This window comes from Pseudonaja textilis, chromosome 8, assembly GCF_049901715.1.
Source record: "Pseudonaja textilis isolate UNSWEBS1 chromosome 8, rPseTex1.2, whole genome shotgun sequence".
In the NCBI taxonomy this organism is placed as follows: domain Eukaryota; kingdom Metazoa; phylum Chordata; class Lepidosauria; order Squamata; family Elapidae; genus Pseudonaja; species Pseudonaja textilis.
In genome coordinates, this window is record NC_141997.1 from 20,418,907 (window position 1) to 20,436,196 (window position 17,290).

The window sequence follows — 17,290 nt, forward strand, 5'->3', positions numbered from 1 at the left end:
AGTCCTTCGCTGTTTCCAGGGCAGCCCCAAGGGCCAGAGCTAAGCACCCCCAGGCTGGATCCAGCCTGCGGGCCTTGAGTTTGACACCCCTGCTATAGAATGAGCAAGCTTCTAAAATTTACTGAATTTAGTTTCCAGCAACCTCAAAAACGTGGCATATAGTATGGGGTCTTTTGATGAGCTACATTTGAAGTGTCATGTATTGCCCATTGGTTTAGTATTAATATGTAGATTGCAAAGAAATTCATTGGCTATGAATCAGCTATTAGGGTTTTTTAACCATAAAGTTATTTAGGACACCTGTTCCAACCCTAATTGGTCCCACCTATTAAATCACCTAGGAAAAAACTACTACTTCCCACTGGGAACTACAGAGAGTTGAAACAAGGAGGTGCTGCTTTTCAGTAATCCCTGTAATCTTCTAGAACATTTTCCCAGAGTCCCTTTTTTAAGATCTTGATAGAGCTGCTCCAGAGAACATTTTTAGCTGTTTGAAACCATACTTTTCTTCTTTTTAAAAAGTTTGCTTAATCTTCATTTTAAATTAGTTTGTAAGTATTGATGGATGAATTCATTGTAGCGGGATACAAATATAATAAAAATAATAATAAAATAGAACATAAATCTGAACTGGTCAAGTGGATTGTCTTTAACAGTTGAACATTTAGGAATACATAAAATTAGCTAAATGTCATTGAGGGCTCTGCTCAGATATATATTTAAGAGACATGCTGATTTTTAAGAAAAAGTGGGAAAAACAAAACCAAGAATTTACTGAATGTGAAGTGATGTCATACAGTGACAAGGGGTGTTGTGTCATCCATGCACCAACTGTGATCTACATCCTTCTCATTTTTGAGGCAGAGAAATATGCTATTTTGAGTTTCCCGCATCTTTTATGAGGTAAAAAAAACCACCACAAAAAACAGATTTGCAGAATAAATACAATCTGTAAATACAATAAATACAACCTGTAAATAAATACACCTGTATTTTATTTCATATTTATTTTGAGAACAGAGAAATGGCTCAATATATTTTGGGCAATTAGAAGAAAGGGGAGATTCACTTTTTTATTAGAACTCATTTTTAAGGCCTTAATTTTCTATACATTTCTAATATACACTTTAATTCAGCAGAGAAGTAACTTTGATCAGCTCATTAATCCTGAAATAAACATTTTCTCCTACCGCTTCATATAAAAATAATTTTAATCTTACCATGTCAGATCTTATTAATATTCTTTCTTTAGAAAGACAAAGACTTAAGTTTTGTTGTTTTTTTCTTGCTAATAGTCAGGACAGCTTCATATACAATAATTTTATAGAGAGATTACCTTTGTAAAGGAAAGCTGTAAGTACATACACAGGTAGCAGTATGCGCACATAACAATTTAATATGTAATTTTCCTACACAGAACAGGTACCTGTCAGGAAAAAGTCTACATAAAAAATATCCCATAATTCACAGTACATAAATGTAAACCATTCTACACATTACAAAGTAAAAATAGCAGTAATCTATGTGGGGGTTATATTTTATATGCTTTCTCTAATCACAAAGGAAGAGCTCATTTATTGTGATTAAAGGCACCAGGCTAGAAATCAGGACTGTGAGTTCTAATCCTACCTTTGGCAACTCTCATCCCTAAGATGACAAAGGCAAATCACTCCTGAAAATTGTTGCCAAAGACTTATCCATCTAATCAACAGGAGTCCAGACTAATTTGAAGGCACAAAAAAAAGCCAAAAAAGTTATGATGCTGTTTTCTCCAGATTTGCTACAGTTGAGATGGTAAGATTGTAAAACAGAACCATTTCTTAACAAATACTGTCTACAGGCCCAGGTATTCCACCTCACCAAAAGGTGGAAGGACTTGGGAGAGTACTTACTTGCGGTGTAGGACTTGGGAGGGTACTTACTATATACCTTATTTACATGCAGGGGAGTAGAAAGGACCAAACGGTTGTACAAAACCACTCCTGCTCATCCAGTTACATTTTGAATTCTACTACCTTTGTTTCTATATTGTGTAGAATGGCTCAGTTTTTAGGAATCTTTCCGAAATTAGCCCTCACTAGCATGGTTTTTATTTCACAGGAAGGAATAGTTTTGGCACTGATTTTTTTTTTAAAGTTTACAAATACAAAAGTTCTTGAGAATTATAGTCAGTTTAATAGATTTTCTCTTCATTTCTACCATTCTAGCCAAGGTCATTAAGACCTTATTACAGCATATAAAGTATTGCTTCAAATTTACTTCTTTTGATGTACTGCTAACTAAAATTTAACTGGTTTGTTCCTCCTGAAAACCCAAGGGAACAAAGGCATCAAGATTTTATTGCTGGTGAACTTTTAAGTTTTCTTCATCCAACAGAAATAACACACACATATTATGCTTTTACAATCCTGGGCATTTACATATTAATATTTCCATTGTTATGCACCCAGGCATTAATATTTTGGATTAAGCTGGCTCTTTATTCATTGATAATTTTATATGGCAAATTCTGCTATGAATGTTTGAAAAAATACTCATTTGGAAAAATTGAGTGTTTGGGGAGGAGGGATAATTTCTTAATTTTATGAACCTGAAATAACCAAACCCAGTGGCCAGTTGTGAAAACTCCACATAAATTATTGAGCATAAGGACAGAATTATGCCTCATTATGAATATGACGGTACATGTTTATACCAATAGGCACCAGCTTCTCAATTTTGTAATCTGTTTTATAATATCAAGATTTGAGAGATCAAAAATGACTTACATATTACACATGAAATAAATATACCCTATGGCAGCTTGCTGTTTCATCTATATGTATGATTATTTCTTAAACTAAGAAATCCCCAAAATAAGATGCTAGGTTCAATAGAACATTGATCTCATTCACTTTATAATAGCACCACTGGGGGTAGGATTAGCAGATCATAGCAAAATGCATAGACTTAATGATCCTGGTAAATTACAGTCAATACTGTACTGGTATTTATTTAAGTTACAAAACAAATGAAGAATAATTTTTAGTGTTCTCTAAAATTTCCTCAATGGGATCCATAGCTTATCTTGCAAAAAAAAATTCACCTCATAATAACTCAGTTTACAAATAAAAATTTGTGGAACTGTTATTTCCTGAATGAATAACAATAAGCAACCATCATAAGACTACAGCAAAAGGACTTTCAGACTGATTCCATGGTAGGATCTAGAATCTTTTCCTTAAGTTATACAATACTTACTAATCTGTTTGGCCTCCGTAGATTTGTAAGACCATTGATATAAGTGTTATTTCCTGCCCTTTTTAAATGTTTTGTTTCGTATTCATATCAAGTTTCTTTACAGATTACTGGACCATTCATTCTCTACTAGTTAAGGAAAAAAGAATATCTGACATTTACTATCTTAGTCATTTTTGCACTGTTTTATCACAGTGTCATGTAATGCTCTTTTTTTAGTGACTAATTGGCAGTCCTTTGTTGCTCCTATTGCAAATATTCAACAAATGCAAAGAACATTTGGAAAAAATCTAGAAACATTGCAATGAGCCTCAGTTACACAGTATATGTTTACAGTTAAGATTTAGATTAATTTGTCCAGAATTTCCAGATACTAGTTTAATAGAAAATCTGGTTCTTGATAGCCAAAAAGATTAAAATCTCCTTCAAAGTGGGCATAAAGGCGTCTTATGTCTCTCTTGCTTATGCCTGAAAAATAGCGTTCCACTTTTGTTTTGTTATATATCGTTATGCCTGGAGGAATTGTAGGATAAGATACCAGATGGTCAATTCCTGCTTCCTTTAAGATGTATGGTGCATCTTCCTCCAAAGTTTCATGATGTCCAATTACGCTATATGTTATTTCACAGGGGGCACATAGTTCAACATAGGTTACCCAATGAATTATGTGATCTCCAAATTGTATATCTAACCATCGATGATTTGGATCACCTAGGTAGCGCACGAAGTCCTCAAACTGCAGTCCTTTAGTCTCAGTGCGATTCTTTCTATATTTTCGAATAATTCCAGGAGCAATTTCATGTCTATACCAAGGTTCAAATCTAGGATTGTGGACAAATTTATCTTTAAATGCAGAAATAAGCCTCTCAAAAGGATCTCTTACGATGAGGAACTTGAAATACAGTTTCAATCTAAATGGAAAACATAAGCAAAAATAATTGTGGGTAATATTTTTAAATTTACTGAAAATTCATAGTTTATAACCATGTTGATTTCTTCTCTTATTGACTATAGTAGCAAATGATACGCGAGTGAGATATCACATGGTGGACTTTTACGAACAGGTTAAATGTATTTGTTAGGGAAATTTTAAAATAATATATTTATTTTGATGTTAAGCATTTTTGTACACTATTCAGCTGAGAAATCTGCAAAACTTAAGATCCTTGATTGCTTCCAGTTACATTCATCTAATGACAGGATAGTATTATAGAACAGATGGTCCTTAATGATATAATTGGGATTGGCAACTCATGGCCATGTTAACTTAATAAACACAGTGGAAGCAATTCCAGTTGCTATCATTAGGCGATTCCCATGTGGTTGCAGCATCCAGCAGCCATTTGCAACCTCCTGCCAGCTTCTCCATTGACTTTCCTTGGTGGAAGTTAGCAACCAAAGTCACAAATACTGTGTTCATTGTAATTGAAAGCTGGTTGCCAAGTGCTCCAATCATGATCACATGACCTTGGGACACTGTGATGACCAGAAGTATGATGAACAGTTGTAAATCCCTTTTTTCATCATTATTGTAACTTTGAATGGTCACTGAAAAAAGGACTATTGTAATTGGTTCCCAGACTGATAAAAACTGCTAACTTCTCCATTTTAAGAAAATGATCTATCTCCTTGCAGGATTACAGGCAGGCTCCTAGGAAGAAGATTAAGGAGTTTGTGTCTATCATGCAGGGATCTATTGGTACTAAATGCAGAATGTTGAAATTCTTACAACACTATCTTTTTCTTCTCAATAAATCTTGTTGAGAGCTTCTTGAGAATATTGTTTGGAAAGAATCAAGACACTGTTTGGCCACTTTTACACAGTGGCCAAAGAACCTGATAGGAATCTGTCAGCAGGATTTACTCGTTGTATGTCTTGTAAATCTGTTCCAAGAAGTGCACACAATCAATTACTATCACTGAACAGAAATTGGTTCACTTCATGTGGAATGCAGCTGCTAAAATACCTGGCTATTTTGAAAAAAATAGCAAAATATAAAGACAGAGATGCAATGAAATCAAATTGTACAAAGAGTCCTTAAAATACTATTTAAAGAGATGACAATGTCAACATATTTTTTTCTTCTAGTCCTGATTATGGGACTATACAGGTAGTCCTTGCTTAACAACTGTGTCATTTGGTGACTATTTACAATTATGACAGAGATGAAGTAACTTTATGATCAATCATCTCATTTATGATCTTGCTTTCAACTGTAACTAAACAAAGATTTCCTGTACTCAAATTATTTTTTCACAGTTATACCTTATTTTTAAAGATGGAAATGCTATCAAGGACACTTATGAATACCATTTACTATCAATATTAAGAATTATTATTTTTTTAAATGAAGTAATAACTGTAACCATCACTCCAACCCATGTTTTCATAGAACTATGGCTTATAAAGGTCTCTGTGTTTTTGTGTATAGGGAAAGGCAGTTCCATCTTTGCTTCCACATGATTTCTTAGAAATCCCAAAGCAGTACTTACTTTACAGCTATACTCTCTCTTCTAAAGCCAAGATGCAAATGTAAAAATAATAAAAAGATGATTTTATAGCATACTGGTGTTTACTACAATGTTAATGTTTTTTACAATATATAACTATGAGCCCATACAGCCAAAACACCAGTCAAAGCTATAATACAGGTAGTCCTCGACTTACAACAGTTCACTTAGTGACTGTTCAAAGTTACAACAGCACTGAAAAAAGTGACTTAGGACCATTTTTCACAATTATGACATTTGCAGAATTCTCATGGTCACGGGATTTACATTCAGATGCTTGACAACTGGTCTGTGACAGTTGCAGTGTCCTGGGATCGTATGATCCCTTTTTGCAATCTTCTGACAAGCAAAGTCAATGGGGAAGCCAGATTCGCTTAATAAGCCTGTTACTAACTTAACAACTGCAGTGGTTCACTTAATAACTGTGGCAAGAAAAGTTGTAAAATAGGATAAATTTCTCACTTAACAACATAAATTCTGGGCTCAATTGTGGTTGTAGGTCAAGGATTACCTATACAACCTTTTCTGATTATTGCCTCTATTTAAGTCTATGGGAGTGGGCAGCTATAATACATTTAAATAAATAATCATAAACTCTGCACAAATGATCAAAAATGAGATTTTCATAATGGAAAGAATTTTCAAAGACACATTAAAATACTACTTACCTTTTTTTAATTTCAGAATCACTGAAGGAAGATAAGCGTGGAAGACCATTCTTCTCATGGTCATGCACAATGTTTTCAGGGATCTCATCAATGGAAGGAAAAGCTCCTAAGGAAGTAAGTTAGAAATTGCTGTTACAATGGTACCTTTCAGTCCATTCCCATTGTGATCTACACTAGTGGCTGTCATGATTATTTATTTATAAGGTAAAAAGGTAAAGACAAATCAGGCTTTGGTGACTTCATGGAAATGACCATCAAGTAGTTTGCTGCTACATATTTATGGAATACTTTTCTACTTTCCGGTCCAGTCTCCACGTCCTGATATTGCTATTCAGTTTCTCATCTTCCTATAATCCAGACCTGAACCCCAAATTTCTCTTTAAAAAATGGAAAGCTCAATGAATTGTTTTCATCACAACAACACGTGTCCATGTAACAGCACATTGTGACAATCTAGGCTTTCTATTCAAAGACTCCTGGAATCTGCATATTGGTATAATCCCTTTCAGTTGTCAGCATTCTATGTCTGGAAGATATTTTATCCCAAAGTCTGACCAGTTGCGGAATCTGGAACTGCAACAGCTGGATCCAAAAATACAGTGGGTCAGTTGTACTATTTTTTTTTTAGATATAGGCAGAAAGCCAGATTCCTAATACTGACATGTGATTAGCCAATTCCCTGATTTCATACTATCCACAGAGTTATGTGCAACTCCATTACAGTCTTATGCCTGAAAAGTATATATAAGCATACAGGTAGTTGAGCAAGTTTGGCCTGTCCTTAAGCCAAAATCCAATATTGTAGAAATTTGTTCGTACGCTAGGACTTTCTTTTTCTTTACTTGTAATAATAGATCTGTCATAGTCCTATTTGGTCCAAAGGATCTCCAACTTTTATGAAAGACTGAGTGGACTCTATTTAATGGGTCCAATGCCAGAAAGAATTCCATCAATAGAAGACCTTAATTACAATATTTTAATCATAGTTTCCAAAGTCAAATTTTTCAAAGCAATGTTGTCTTTCACATAATATCCACATGGAACTGAGCTGATTTTAGAATGTAGAATTGAACCCCTCTCACTTCCTTTGTTTTCTATTAAAATTAAAGGTGCTACTTAAATAAATTACAATTTTATTACTCTGTTTTATAGTAGTTTCTTGGTGTTTGTTATTTTTACAAACTATTTTATTTTTTATTATAATTTTCCCTCAACTAAATGTTACCAATAATTCAAAATTAATTCAATGATGTGATAAGAGATAAAGCATTATCTGTTCCTTCAAAGGTTAGGTTGTCAGACACCCATCTATATCTCTGTCTGTCTGAAGTAGATGTGGTGCTAATGCTGATGTGAATTAAAATAACATTGAACATTCTACCAAAGAACCTGTACATATTTCCTAAAGATGGTGTTAGGTTCAAATAATAAACTTAATTGCTCAATTCTAAAAAAATGGATATACATATTTAAACTATTGATTTGTATTAATTCCAGCCATGGAAACCATAATTTTCCACCAGAAATTAAAATATGGAAATATGTTGCAAACATTTTTGTAATCATCCTTTTCTTCCTTATCTCCAAGTTGCATTTTGATCAAATTTTATGCTGTAAAGAATCCTGGGGATCTTGAGAGCTTTAAATAAAACCTTTACATTTAAGGTACCTGTGATATCTTATTTGTCTCACTTTAAAAGGTTAACATAGTTTCTCCTTTATTAATCCCAGCATACAATCATTTCACAAAATAATTAGGACAGGAAGCCTATTATATATGTAAAGTTCTTTGGATGGGCAATGACAGATTTTAGCAGAACAGCTAGAATTGATGTAGAATAGATTTGAGTACCAAAGAGTTGAGACCTTTGAACTATGGTGCTGGAGAAGACTCCTGCAAGTCCCTTGGACTGCAGGGCGATCAAACTGGCCTGTCTTAGAGGAAATCAACCCTGACTGCTCTTTAGAAGGCCAGATCCTGAAGATGAAACTCAAATGCTTTGGCCACCTAATGAGAAGGACTCACTGGAAGAAGAGCCTAATGCTGGGAAAGACTGAGGGCAAAAGAAGAATGGGTCGACAGAATGAGGTGGATGGATGGAGTCACTGCAAGCAGTAGGCGTGAGCTTAAATGGACTCCGAAGGATGGTAGAGGACAGGAAGGCCTGGAGGAACATTGTCCATGGGGTCAAGATGGATCAGACATAACTTTGCAACTAACAACAACATTTTTATATTTTGCTGTTAGAAATTTTTGAAACCTTTCTTTCTCTAAATAAACACACATTTGAGACTTTGAAAGTTAACTAAATACCATTTAAAACAATCAAGACTTTCTTCCACTGAGTATTGCCAACTTTTGGAGTTTGACAGAAGAGGATCTTGTGCTTGTCGCATACAAAAATTCGATCCAAAACAAACTTGGAAACAGTAGTATGGGTGAGGTTTTTCAGAGATGCATCTTGGCAGACATTCCTGAGTAGTTCAAGCCTCTCCATATGGACCAGGCCTTCGTGTACAAGGTCTTCAGATAGACCTTTTCCTATTGTCTTAATATAAAAAGGGATTGGGATGGCAGAAGAGAAGAACAAAAATTATTTTGCATTTCAAGGTTCAACTCATATAAGAGTTGAGCATTACAAACATATACAGGTAGTCCTTGACTTACATCCATTTGTTTAGTGACCATTCAAATTTACGACAGCATTGAAAAAAGTAACTTAGGACCGTTTTCACATGACCTTTGTAGCATCCCATGGTCATGTGATTTAAACTTCAGGCTCTTGGCAACTGGCAGTTGCCATGTCCCAGGGTCATGTGATCAGCTTTGTGACCATCTGACAAGCAAAGATAATTAGGAAGTCAGATTAATTTAACAACTGTTACTAACTTAATCAAAGCAGTAATTCACTTAACTGTAGCAAGAAAAGTCGCAAAATGGGGCAAAATTCACTGTCTTGCTTAGAAATTTTAGGCTCAATTGTGGTTGTAAGTTGAGGAATACCTGTAGAAGGTTTCTAAAGGTCAGTATTTCAGTATTATTGTCTTTTGAAATAACTGCTTTGGTCAAAGTAGTTTGATTTCATCAGTAAGGAAACAAAATAAAAATTTAGAAATTAAATGAATTTACAAATAAATAGGGAACACAAACCAAACAATATTCTAAAATGGACTAAAATGAATATTTTTTTCTGCACCATGTAAAGAAAAAGGAAGATGATTTTTACTTTACTGATTAAAAATAAAATGCAAAAATGTTGCAAACTGGTAGTTTTTAAATTTTTCAATTCAAATGAAAAACTGAAGTACAATTTAGAAACTTTTAGAACTTTTAAATGGGTTCTAAAAGCTGCTACAAAAAGTGGTACTCCAGATTGTTAGAATCTGTTATGTTCAACAGATTCCCAGTTAAGCATGCTTAGAAATGTATCCCCAATTATATACAAAAACATAAAATATTGTGTTTTAAAATATGAACATAACCCAATAATGTAACACAGTTTTAATTCATAAAACAATACAAAAATAGTTTTTAAAATTAAAACTCCTCAATTCCTGGACAATAAAGCAAGGAAAAATTGCATTTGAACAGAAGGCAGTACAGATGGCTACGGTGATGCTTTGCTCATAAATCTCTATAGTATTTGGTTGACTGGTTTTAGGAACCAGTTATAGTCTAACACAATGAAATATGACATAGAGAACCATACCATTTATTTAACCTTTTAACCTGTCCCTTTTATATACCTGAAACTGTCCAGGCAGCCTCTTCTCTTTTGTTACATGACCTTTTCCTACTTCAGTGATAGTTGTTGGTATTACTGGCTCTTGCTTGGCACCATGAACTAGATGAAGAAAACAGAAAGCAACCTTTTTTTCATACTGCATAAGATATTTTTATTGATCACAACTATATAATTATAATTAAACTTCAAATCAGGCTGTAATTCAAGATTTTAAATAGAATACAAATTATTTAAAACACAAATCTCATGATTTGGAAAACCTTTGTCAAACTCGATTATCATTGAGAGCCGCATCAGGGTTTGGTTTGACTTTGGAGATCCAGGGTGGGTGTAGCCAACTTGATCTGCATTAACTATTTAACTGTTGCAACTAACAGGCAAGCTGTTTCATCGTTTAGGCTTATTTTGAAGTCAACATAATGAAAATATGAATGGGTAGGGAAAAAAACTAGATGATCTGTTTAATTTCTCTCACACTGTTTTGGACACAAAAATTGTTCAGTGATTACTTGCATTAATAAGAATAAAGTTGAATCAACTTACCATCAGGATCTTTGAAGGTCAATGTGATGAACTTGCTAGCAACCATGAACATGAATATTACCCAAAAGCATGCAGCTAACAGCAGCCACCGGTGGTGCATGATGTCAGATATGAGCCATGTAACTTCTGTTAGTTTCTGCTTTTTAAAAGCCACAAAAATAAATTAATGCATACCCTTTTGTTCATTTTATGATCGGTCTCTACAATACAAAAAACAGAAGCTCTCTCAAATACAGAATACACTAGTAAGGGGTCTAACAGCACAGCCTTTAAAGTTTAAACTACATATGGTGTTTGTCTTCGTGTTCTACTATTATTTTTGCTGAAAATAAATCCATTTAAGTTGCCCTAAATTTCAGTATGTTCTCATCTAGGCACATGGAGAATTTTATATAACAAAGCAAAGTTTCGATGCAAAAAAAAGCAGAGATTTTAATGTATTTTTGCAATGATAGAAGAAAAATGAAGTTCCCCTTCATTGTTATTAAGTTTACTATGTAACCATTCAGATTTAGCAATATTATTTACCATCCTGAACTATTTGAGTAGGTTAATTTTAAAAATGAGAATTTGTAACAATGCTGGAGAAAGAGAGGCTTTAGCAATAATGTCAAAGGTTATAGAATTAAGACTTCAAGAGCTCAGAAAGCAAACGTAGTTGGTCAGGCATCTTGAGGTTAAAAACAATCCCTATACTTATTTTTCTAATTTTCTCAAAATTGAAAAGTAATTTTGCAATTAATTTCAAAACTTTCTTCCATTATCAGGTAATTTTGTAAATACGTACAGATGTGCTGTGTTTCTAGGAAGGAATCAATCTTCTTTTGAATAAATCAGTTTTTAATGAGCCCTTTCAACACTGCTGTTTGCTCCATGCTCATTCACAACAGATTTGTAAAAGACAACAGCACATAATTTAATTGCCAGAATTAAGAAGCCCAATTACCATGCAATCATATATTACTTGGAATAAGCTCAATGGGACTCTGCTCAGCATGCCTCCTCTGCCAACACAGGTAGGGTGGGGTGCATACATTACATTGTCCTCAGCCCAAGACAAAATTAAGTACTAGGAATGTATTTTATTAATGATTTGGCCTAATTGTGCATATGAATCTTATAAAATAATCACCAATATTTTATTATCTGCTGATATTAATTACAAGGGCAAGAAAAAGAGAGTTGAAATTACTGTATAGGTAGTCCTTATATTTCGATCACAATTGAGCCCAAAATTTCTATTTCTGTTAAGTGAGACATTTGTTAAGTTAGTTTTATGACTTTTCTTGCCACAGTTGTTCACTGTGAATCAGTTGCAGTTGGTAAGTTAGTAACCCGTTTTTTACCTGGTTTCCCCATTGACTTCGCTTGTCAGAAGGTCACAAAAGATAATCACATGACCTTCGGATACAGCAATGGTCATAAGTATGGGGCAGTTGCCAAGCATCTAAATTTTGATCATATAATCATGGGGGTGCTACAAAGTTTGTAACTGTGAAAAATGGTCCTAAGTCACTTTTTTCAGTGCTGTTGTAACTTTGAACAGTTACTATAAGTCGAGGACTACCTATACTGTTTTTCTTTGTTCTGACCTGGAAAGCAACTTATCTGAATGACAATTCCTCCTCCAAACACTTTTTTCTTCAAACAGCAGCCTGAAACAAGATTAATTGGTTTCTTCCCTTCAAAATAAATTTTATAGGCCTCTGAAACTATCAAAGGGTAAATTCTAAGTTCATGTTTATTTTCTAGCTTCTGTTAATATATAGGTAGTCCTTGATTTATGACGAATTGCTTAGCAATTGTTGGAAGTCACAACATCCCCCCCTTACGATCCCATTACAATTTTCTGTTAGCTGGTCACATGATCATATTTTGGATGACTATCAACAATAATATTTACAGCCATTTCAAACACCATGTGGTCATGATTGCAATTTACAATGTTTTTGCCTAAAACCATCATTTGCTTCCAGTTTTCAGCAAAAATTCTTCGTAACAATAGGTTTTACACAATGATTGGTATTTGGTTCATGTCTGTTGCAAAAAAAGGTCATTTGGGTTTGTCACATAACTCATGCTATAACTTTCATGGCTTATGATCGTTAATTGGCAGCCTTCACTATAGACATAAGTCAAGGAAAAAGACTCTAAAGATCTAATTGTATTTTTATATGGAAGCAAGTATTTTGATGCAAAGGAAGACGTTCTCCTTCACAACAGAATTTCCTGCTCCTCTCATATTCTAGGGACTGATTCAACAAAAATCAGAATACTCTCTTCTCCTGTTTTACAGCATCAGGAAATTCCCATAAGGCTCATAGCTCAGCAGTCTTGATACCAGATTTTGACAAATGCCTAAATCTATGGGTCTAGCCATCAATCAAAATTTCCTTAGCCCACCTTTGGGAGCAAAACTGGTGGACATTTCTTCCTGCCGGATAGTGAGGTTTTCAGGAGATGTGGAAAATAAATGCAAACAAATCTGTCAATCACTTTTCCTAACTTGTCCTACAGCAAACCCCCATTCATTTGAAATAGGCAGTATATAAATTTGATTAATTTATTAAGAAATAACTGAAACAGTACTCATGAAGGCTATCAAACATATATAGGCCCCGAAGAAAATGCTGTTACACACTCATGAGAAACCTAATAAGTTCTAAGTGAGGAATTGGGATAAGACTTAGTACCTATGCACATTATTACATAGTATGTTCTTACAGCACTACAGTTAGTGTATTTTTATATGAAATTTATTTTTCATGTGAGTCACCGATTCATTATTAATTTCCCCAGAATGCAAAGTATATTTAATAAATATCATTTTGTTCTTGAAAACAATTTATTTGGTATCATTTTGCTAAATATTTTTTTCATTACAATTAGTACAGGCAGTGTGATTTTTAAGGACAAATGATAAAATAGTGTTTGTGATAGATTTTGGATGCAAAATGCATTAAGAAATCAATGAAAAAAACACCAATGTGGCTTTGACTGTGCAATTAGCCTTTGGAACGTGCAATGTCTTATCACAAAAAGTTTTTCCAGTTGTTTTTTTTAACCAACCAATTTTTGGACAAAACTGCCATTTAATTTATTTAATAGATAATTGGATTGTGCAATCAAAATAACATGAAACACTAACATTAATAGAAATATTAATACTGTACTCTTACTTCAGTCACAATTAACAAAGCTCTAAATTTCCTAGCAAATAAGCAAAGAAAAATTGGTAGACTTATTAATTTTTTCAAGGTATTTTCACTCAGAATCAAGTAATGCTGTTATTTTTATCTCTGTGTCAAGGTCAAGTTGAATGTGTTAGAAAGCTAGATTAATGCTATATATTGAGCAAAAGAACAAGAGATTGTGGCATTTCAAAATAACAACTTTACTACAGTATATGAATATACACACCAGTGTTTTGGGACAAACTTTCAGACATTTGATAATTTGAACTGTTCTCTTAGACAATAACATTTCTTAGTATAAAGGACTGTACAAAATATTTAGTTATCATCTAGTGGAGCGGAAACCCTACAGAAAAATGAGAAACAAATGTTAACAAATATGCTGCCAATTGCCTATTTTTCTTATCATTGGAAAGAACTTATTTACAGAACTTACTGATCTAATGGGCTAACTCCAAGAAGAGTGTAACTACCTAATGTAATCAGATAACAAAATAACTAGAAAGATTTCTATGAAATTATGAGTTGCAAGTAAAACTTTACCAGAATTCCAATCTCTTGACCAAAAGGCAAACTTCCTAAAAACCAATAGTGAAGTGCCTCATCCAAATTGGAGTGGGGATATAGTATTGAGGGAGCAGTGTCTGAAAAGGAACATTTCTGTGGTTCCTGATAGTGATAATCTCTAATCATGGGGATGTTTAACTAGTTCATTCTACTGAATCCTATGGGGTGGACAGGAAGAAAGCAGCTTAAATCAGGAATGGCTTTAAATATGACAATTAGCACTCTGAATTGTACCCAGCAGCTCACTGTCATTTTGTGCATTCCTCAGAATTGTTGTGGTTGGCTTGAGGTACACCATCAGCATCTGAGCTGCTGCAATCTGGACCAGCTGTAGCTTTTAATGCTCTTCAAGGCAGATCCATGGTTACTGCATTGAACCAGTTCAATTGAGAGGTGACAAGGCACAAGTGACACACAGTAATGGCTGCCTTCCCAGGCTATTGCTGCTTAAGATGGAGTTACTATATATAAAGGCTCTCTTTCCCACAGCTGCCACCTGCTCTGCAAGATCTTCAAATTGTGAACATCTAGGAAGCACAACCCTGTTCAGAGTAGTTTCATGTGGAACAGGAACAAGGAGCATATAAAGTCCTGCAGTGATCATCAGTGGAAGGGTCCATGACTCAATCTCTTCCCCCACAACTGCCTCTATCCCTCAGGAATGAGAACTATGTAATATAGTGCTCCCCATTCCTGATGCTTGGAGAATATCAGAATGATAACAAGAAGGTACTGAAAGCTGCTGGAATCAAGTAGGATCAGTAGGATCACTTTCCTATCACACCAGAAATCACTGATAAGGAGAACAATTCCTTTTCTATGCTGAACCAAAAGTGAAATGGGTCCAGATAATCTGCCTCTCCAGGGATCTCAAGTTCAGGGCAAAAACTTGCTGTACAACCTTGCCCCAAAAGGGGAAGCTGGTGATTAGATAATAATTATCCAGTATATTGGAGTTGAGTGATGGCTTCCTGAAGAGGCTTACTACTCCTCTTTCAAAGAAAATGTTTAGAAAAGGATAGATTTACTACCATTCTGATTCAGCTTTCAGTTATCTACCTGGAGGCATTTATTAACTAGGAGAGAGTTGCAGATATAGGGGGCTGAGCTGATACAGGTAAAAAAAGGCAGTCCTGGTTTACTGATTGCCTTAATTAGAGACCATTCAAAATTACAATGGTGTAAAAAAAAACCTGCAGCTCTGTGACTAATTCTCACAATGTCACTATGTTCCAATCACATGATTATCATTTGTGTGCTTCCCAGGTAGCTTGTGACAAGCAAACTTAACCGAGAATGGAAGTAAAAGTATAAGTTGCTAGTTGCAATTGTGGTCTCTAAGCAAGGTTTACCTGTACTACAGACTTCATCTTCTCTGGACCCACCTAGTTGGCATCAAGCTGACCAATTTGAGCACTTCACAGCAATTGTATTTCATTAACCAATTGTTTAAGCTGTAATTTCCCAATATTGAATATGCCCTTTTTCACAATTCTAGGATACTGAGTGTGGGAAACTGAAACTTCCTTTCCTGCCAATTTTGGGCTTCAGGACATATGTAAAGCATTTGTACAAAAGGACAAATCTGATTGTTAACTATCAGTCTTATTTATTTGGTTAGCTTATGGTTCAATGTAATGTGCAAATCCAGAAAATGGATCAATTCAATCGGCAAGAACTTGGTTTGTCAATAGTTTACATTTCAACTGCATATTTAGGCAATGACATTTATGTCATTATTATAGCAAGTTTCTTGAATTCTTTAAATTCAAGAATCAGTTGCATTCTCTGAACCACAAAGGTTTTCATCTAATATGTTGCTTAAACCCAGACCATGTGGACAGTTGGTGGTATTAGGGGAATTCAGAAAACTACGTTGAGAAAGCAGTGATTGAGTCCACAGTAAGTAAGCGTGCGACGCAAAGACACCGATGTTGGTGTTAACTGCCTGCTCCCGGGCGACTTAACAACCTCTCATTATGCCCGCCACCCGCTCCCTCCACTGCATATGGAGCTTGAGAAGCTAGTACTTACTCGTGTCAACCGAACCAATCGTTTTGCGGTCCAAGAGGAATCATTTATTTGCCTACGGCCGAAGGCCAGCGCTTCTGGAGAGAGGCCTTCGTGCAACGCGCCTCTCTTGGGTTACATCGCAGCTGGGCTCCTGTCGCCGCCGGGGATCGCGCGCTGAAAAGCCTCTTTCCCGGGCCGCAGTTGCTCAGCAACGCAGCGCCGCGTCCGCCTCGCGCATTGTGCGCGTCGACTTTTTCCAGGGCCGCCCTGATAGTTTTATCGGCCGAGCCACCGAAAGAGCCTCACTTCAACCGACCAGAGGGACAGCCAAGCTAGGCTGCATCGCCCTTGGCTCGGCTCGCCTCCGCGGCTTCCAGCAGCAACAAGGCCACTCGGGCGGGTGCTCCCTTTAGCGCCGGTTGCCTGGCCGCGCTGAAACGCCACCAATCACTGCCTCCATTTCCTCACTGCCTCCAAACTAGCTCCGTTGCACCCTCGTCTGCGCTGCCTCCCGGGGCAGGCAGGCTGGCCTCTGAGGAGGCAGGGAAGGAAGAGAAAAGCGGGAGGAGGGAGAAGGCGGCCGTCAACCAGATGGGGCTCCCGGCGGGAGGAGGGAAACGTCTTGGGGAGCTGCGCTGACTCAGCCTCGAAAGGCGGGCGGAGCAAAGTGGAAAACCCAGCACCCTATTCAGTGGAAACTCGGAAGCTTATTCAAATACTGTATCGCCCTCTGGACGGAGGCAGACTGGAGACAAATATCACTTAAACGGCGGTTTCGTTTGGTACTGAAGCGAAGGCTGACCAATAACAG

The 17,290-nt window shown here is 35.8% G+C and overlaps 1 protein-coding gene across 4 annotated transcripts; it reads right to left on the minus strand.

Annotated features, from left to right (window-relative positions):
* Positions 1-978: 978 nt before the first annotated feature.
* Positions 979-17,127, minus strand: CHST10 (carbohydrate sulfotransferase 10). Of its 4 annotated transcripts, XM_087938479.1 has the most exons (7): positions 16,501-17,127; positions 12,298-12,360; positions 10,706-10,905; positions 10,164-10,261; positions 8,731-8,965; positions 6,417-6,522; positions 979-4,148 (listed from the first exon to the last, which is right to left on the minus strand). In XM_087938479.1, exons 3-7 carry the CDS (start codon positions 10,803-10,805, stop codon positions 3,611-3,613), a joined length of 1,077 nt encoding a protein of 358 aa, XP_087794605.1. In that variant the 5' UTR covers positions 10,806-10,905; positions 12,298-12,360; positions 16,501-17,127; the 3' UTR covers positions 979-3,610. The 4 variants fall into 4 exon arrangements, with proteins under 4 accessions (XP_087794605.1, XP_026563348.1, XP_026563349.1 ...); XM_026707563.2 differs by lacking the exon at positions 12,298-12,360 and having other exon boundaries at positions 10,706-10,841; XM_026707564.2 differs by lacking the exon at positions 12,298-12,360 and having other exon boundaries at positions 10,706-10,844.
* Between the last annotated feature and the right edge of the window lie 163 nt (positions 17,128-17,290).

Bases quoted from the DNA above. Each gene is read 5' to 3' on its own strand.
- CHST10 (XM_026707563.2), bottom strand. From the start codon at position 10,805: ATGCACCACCGGTGGCTGCTGTTAGCTGCATGCTTTTGGGTAATATTC. The intron at 8,966-10,163 runs GTATATAAAAGG...TTTTATATTAAG, and splicing joins GGCTGCCTGGACAGTTTCAG to ACAATAGGAAAAGGTCTATC. The intron at 4,149-6,416 runs GTAAGTAGTATT...TTTTCCATTTAG, and splicing joins GATTCTGAAATTAAAAAAAG to ATTGAAACTGTATTTCAAGT.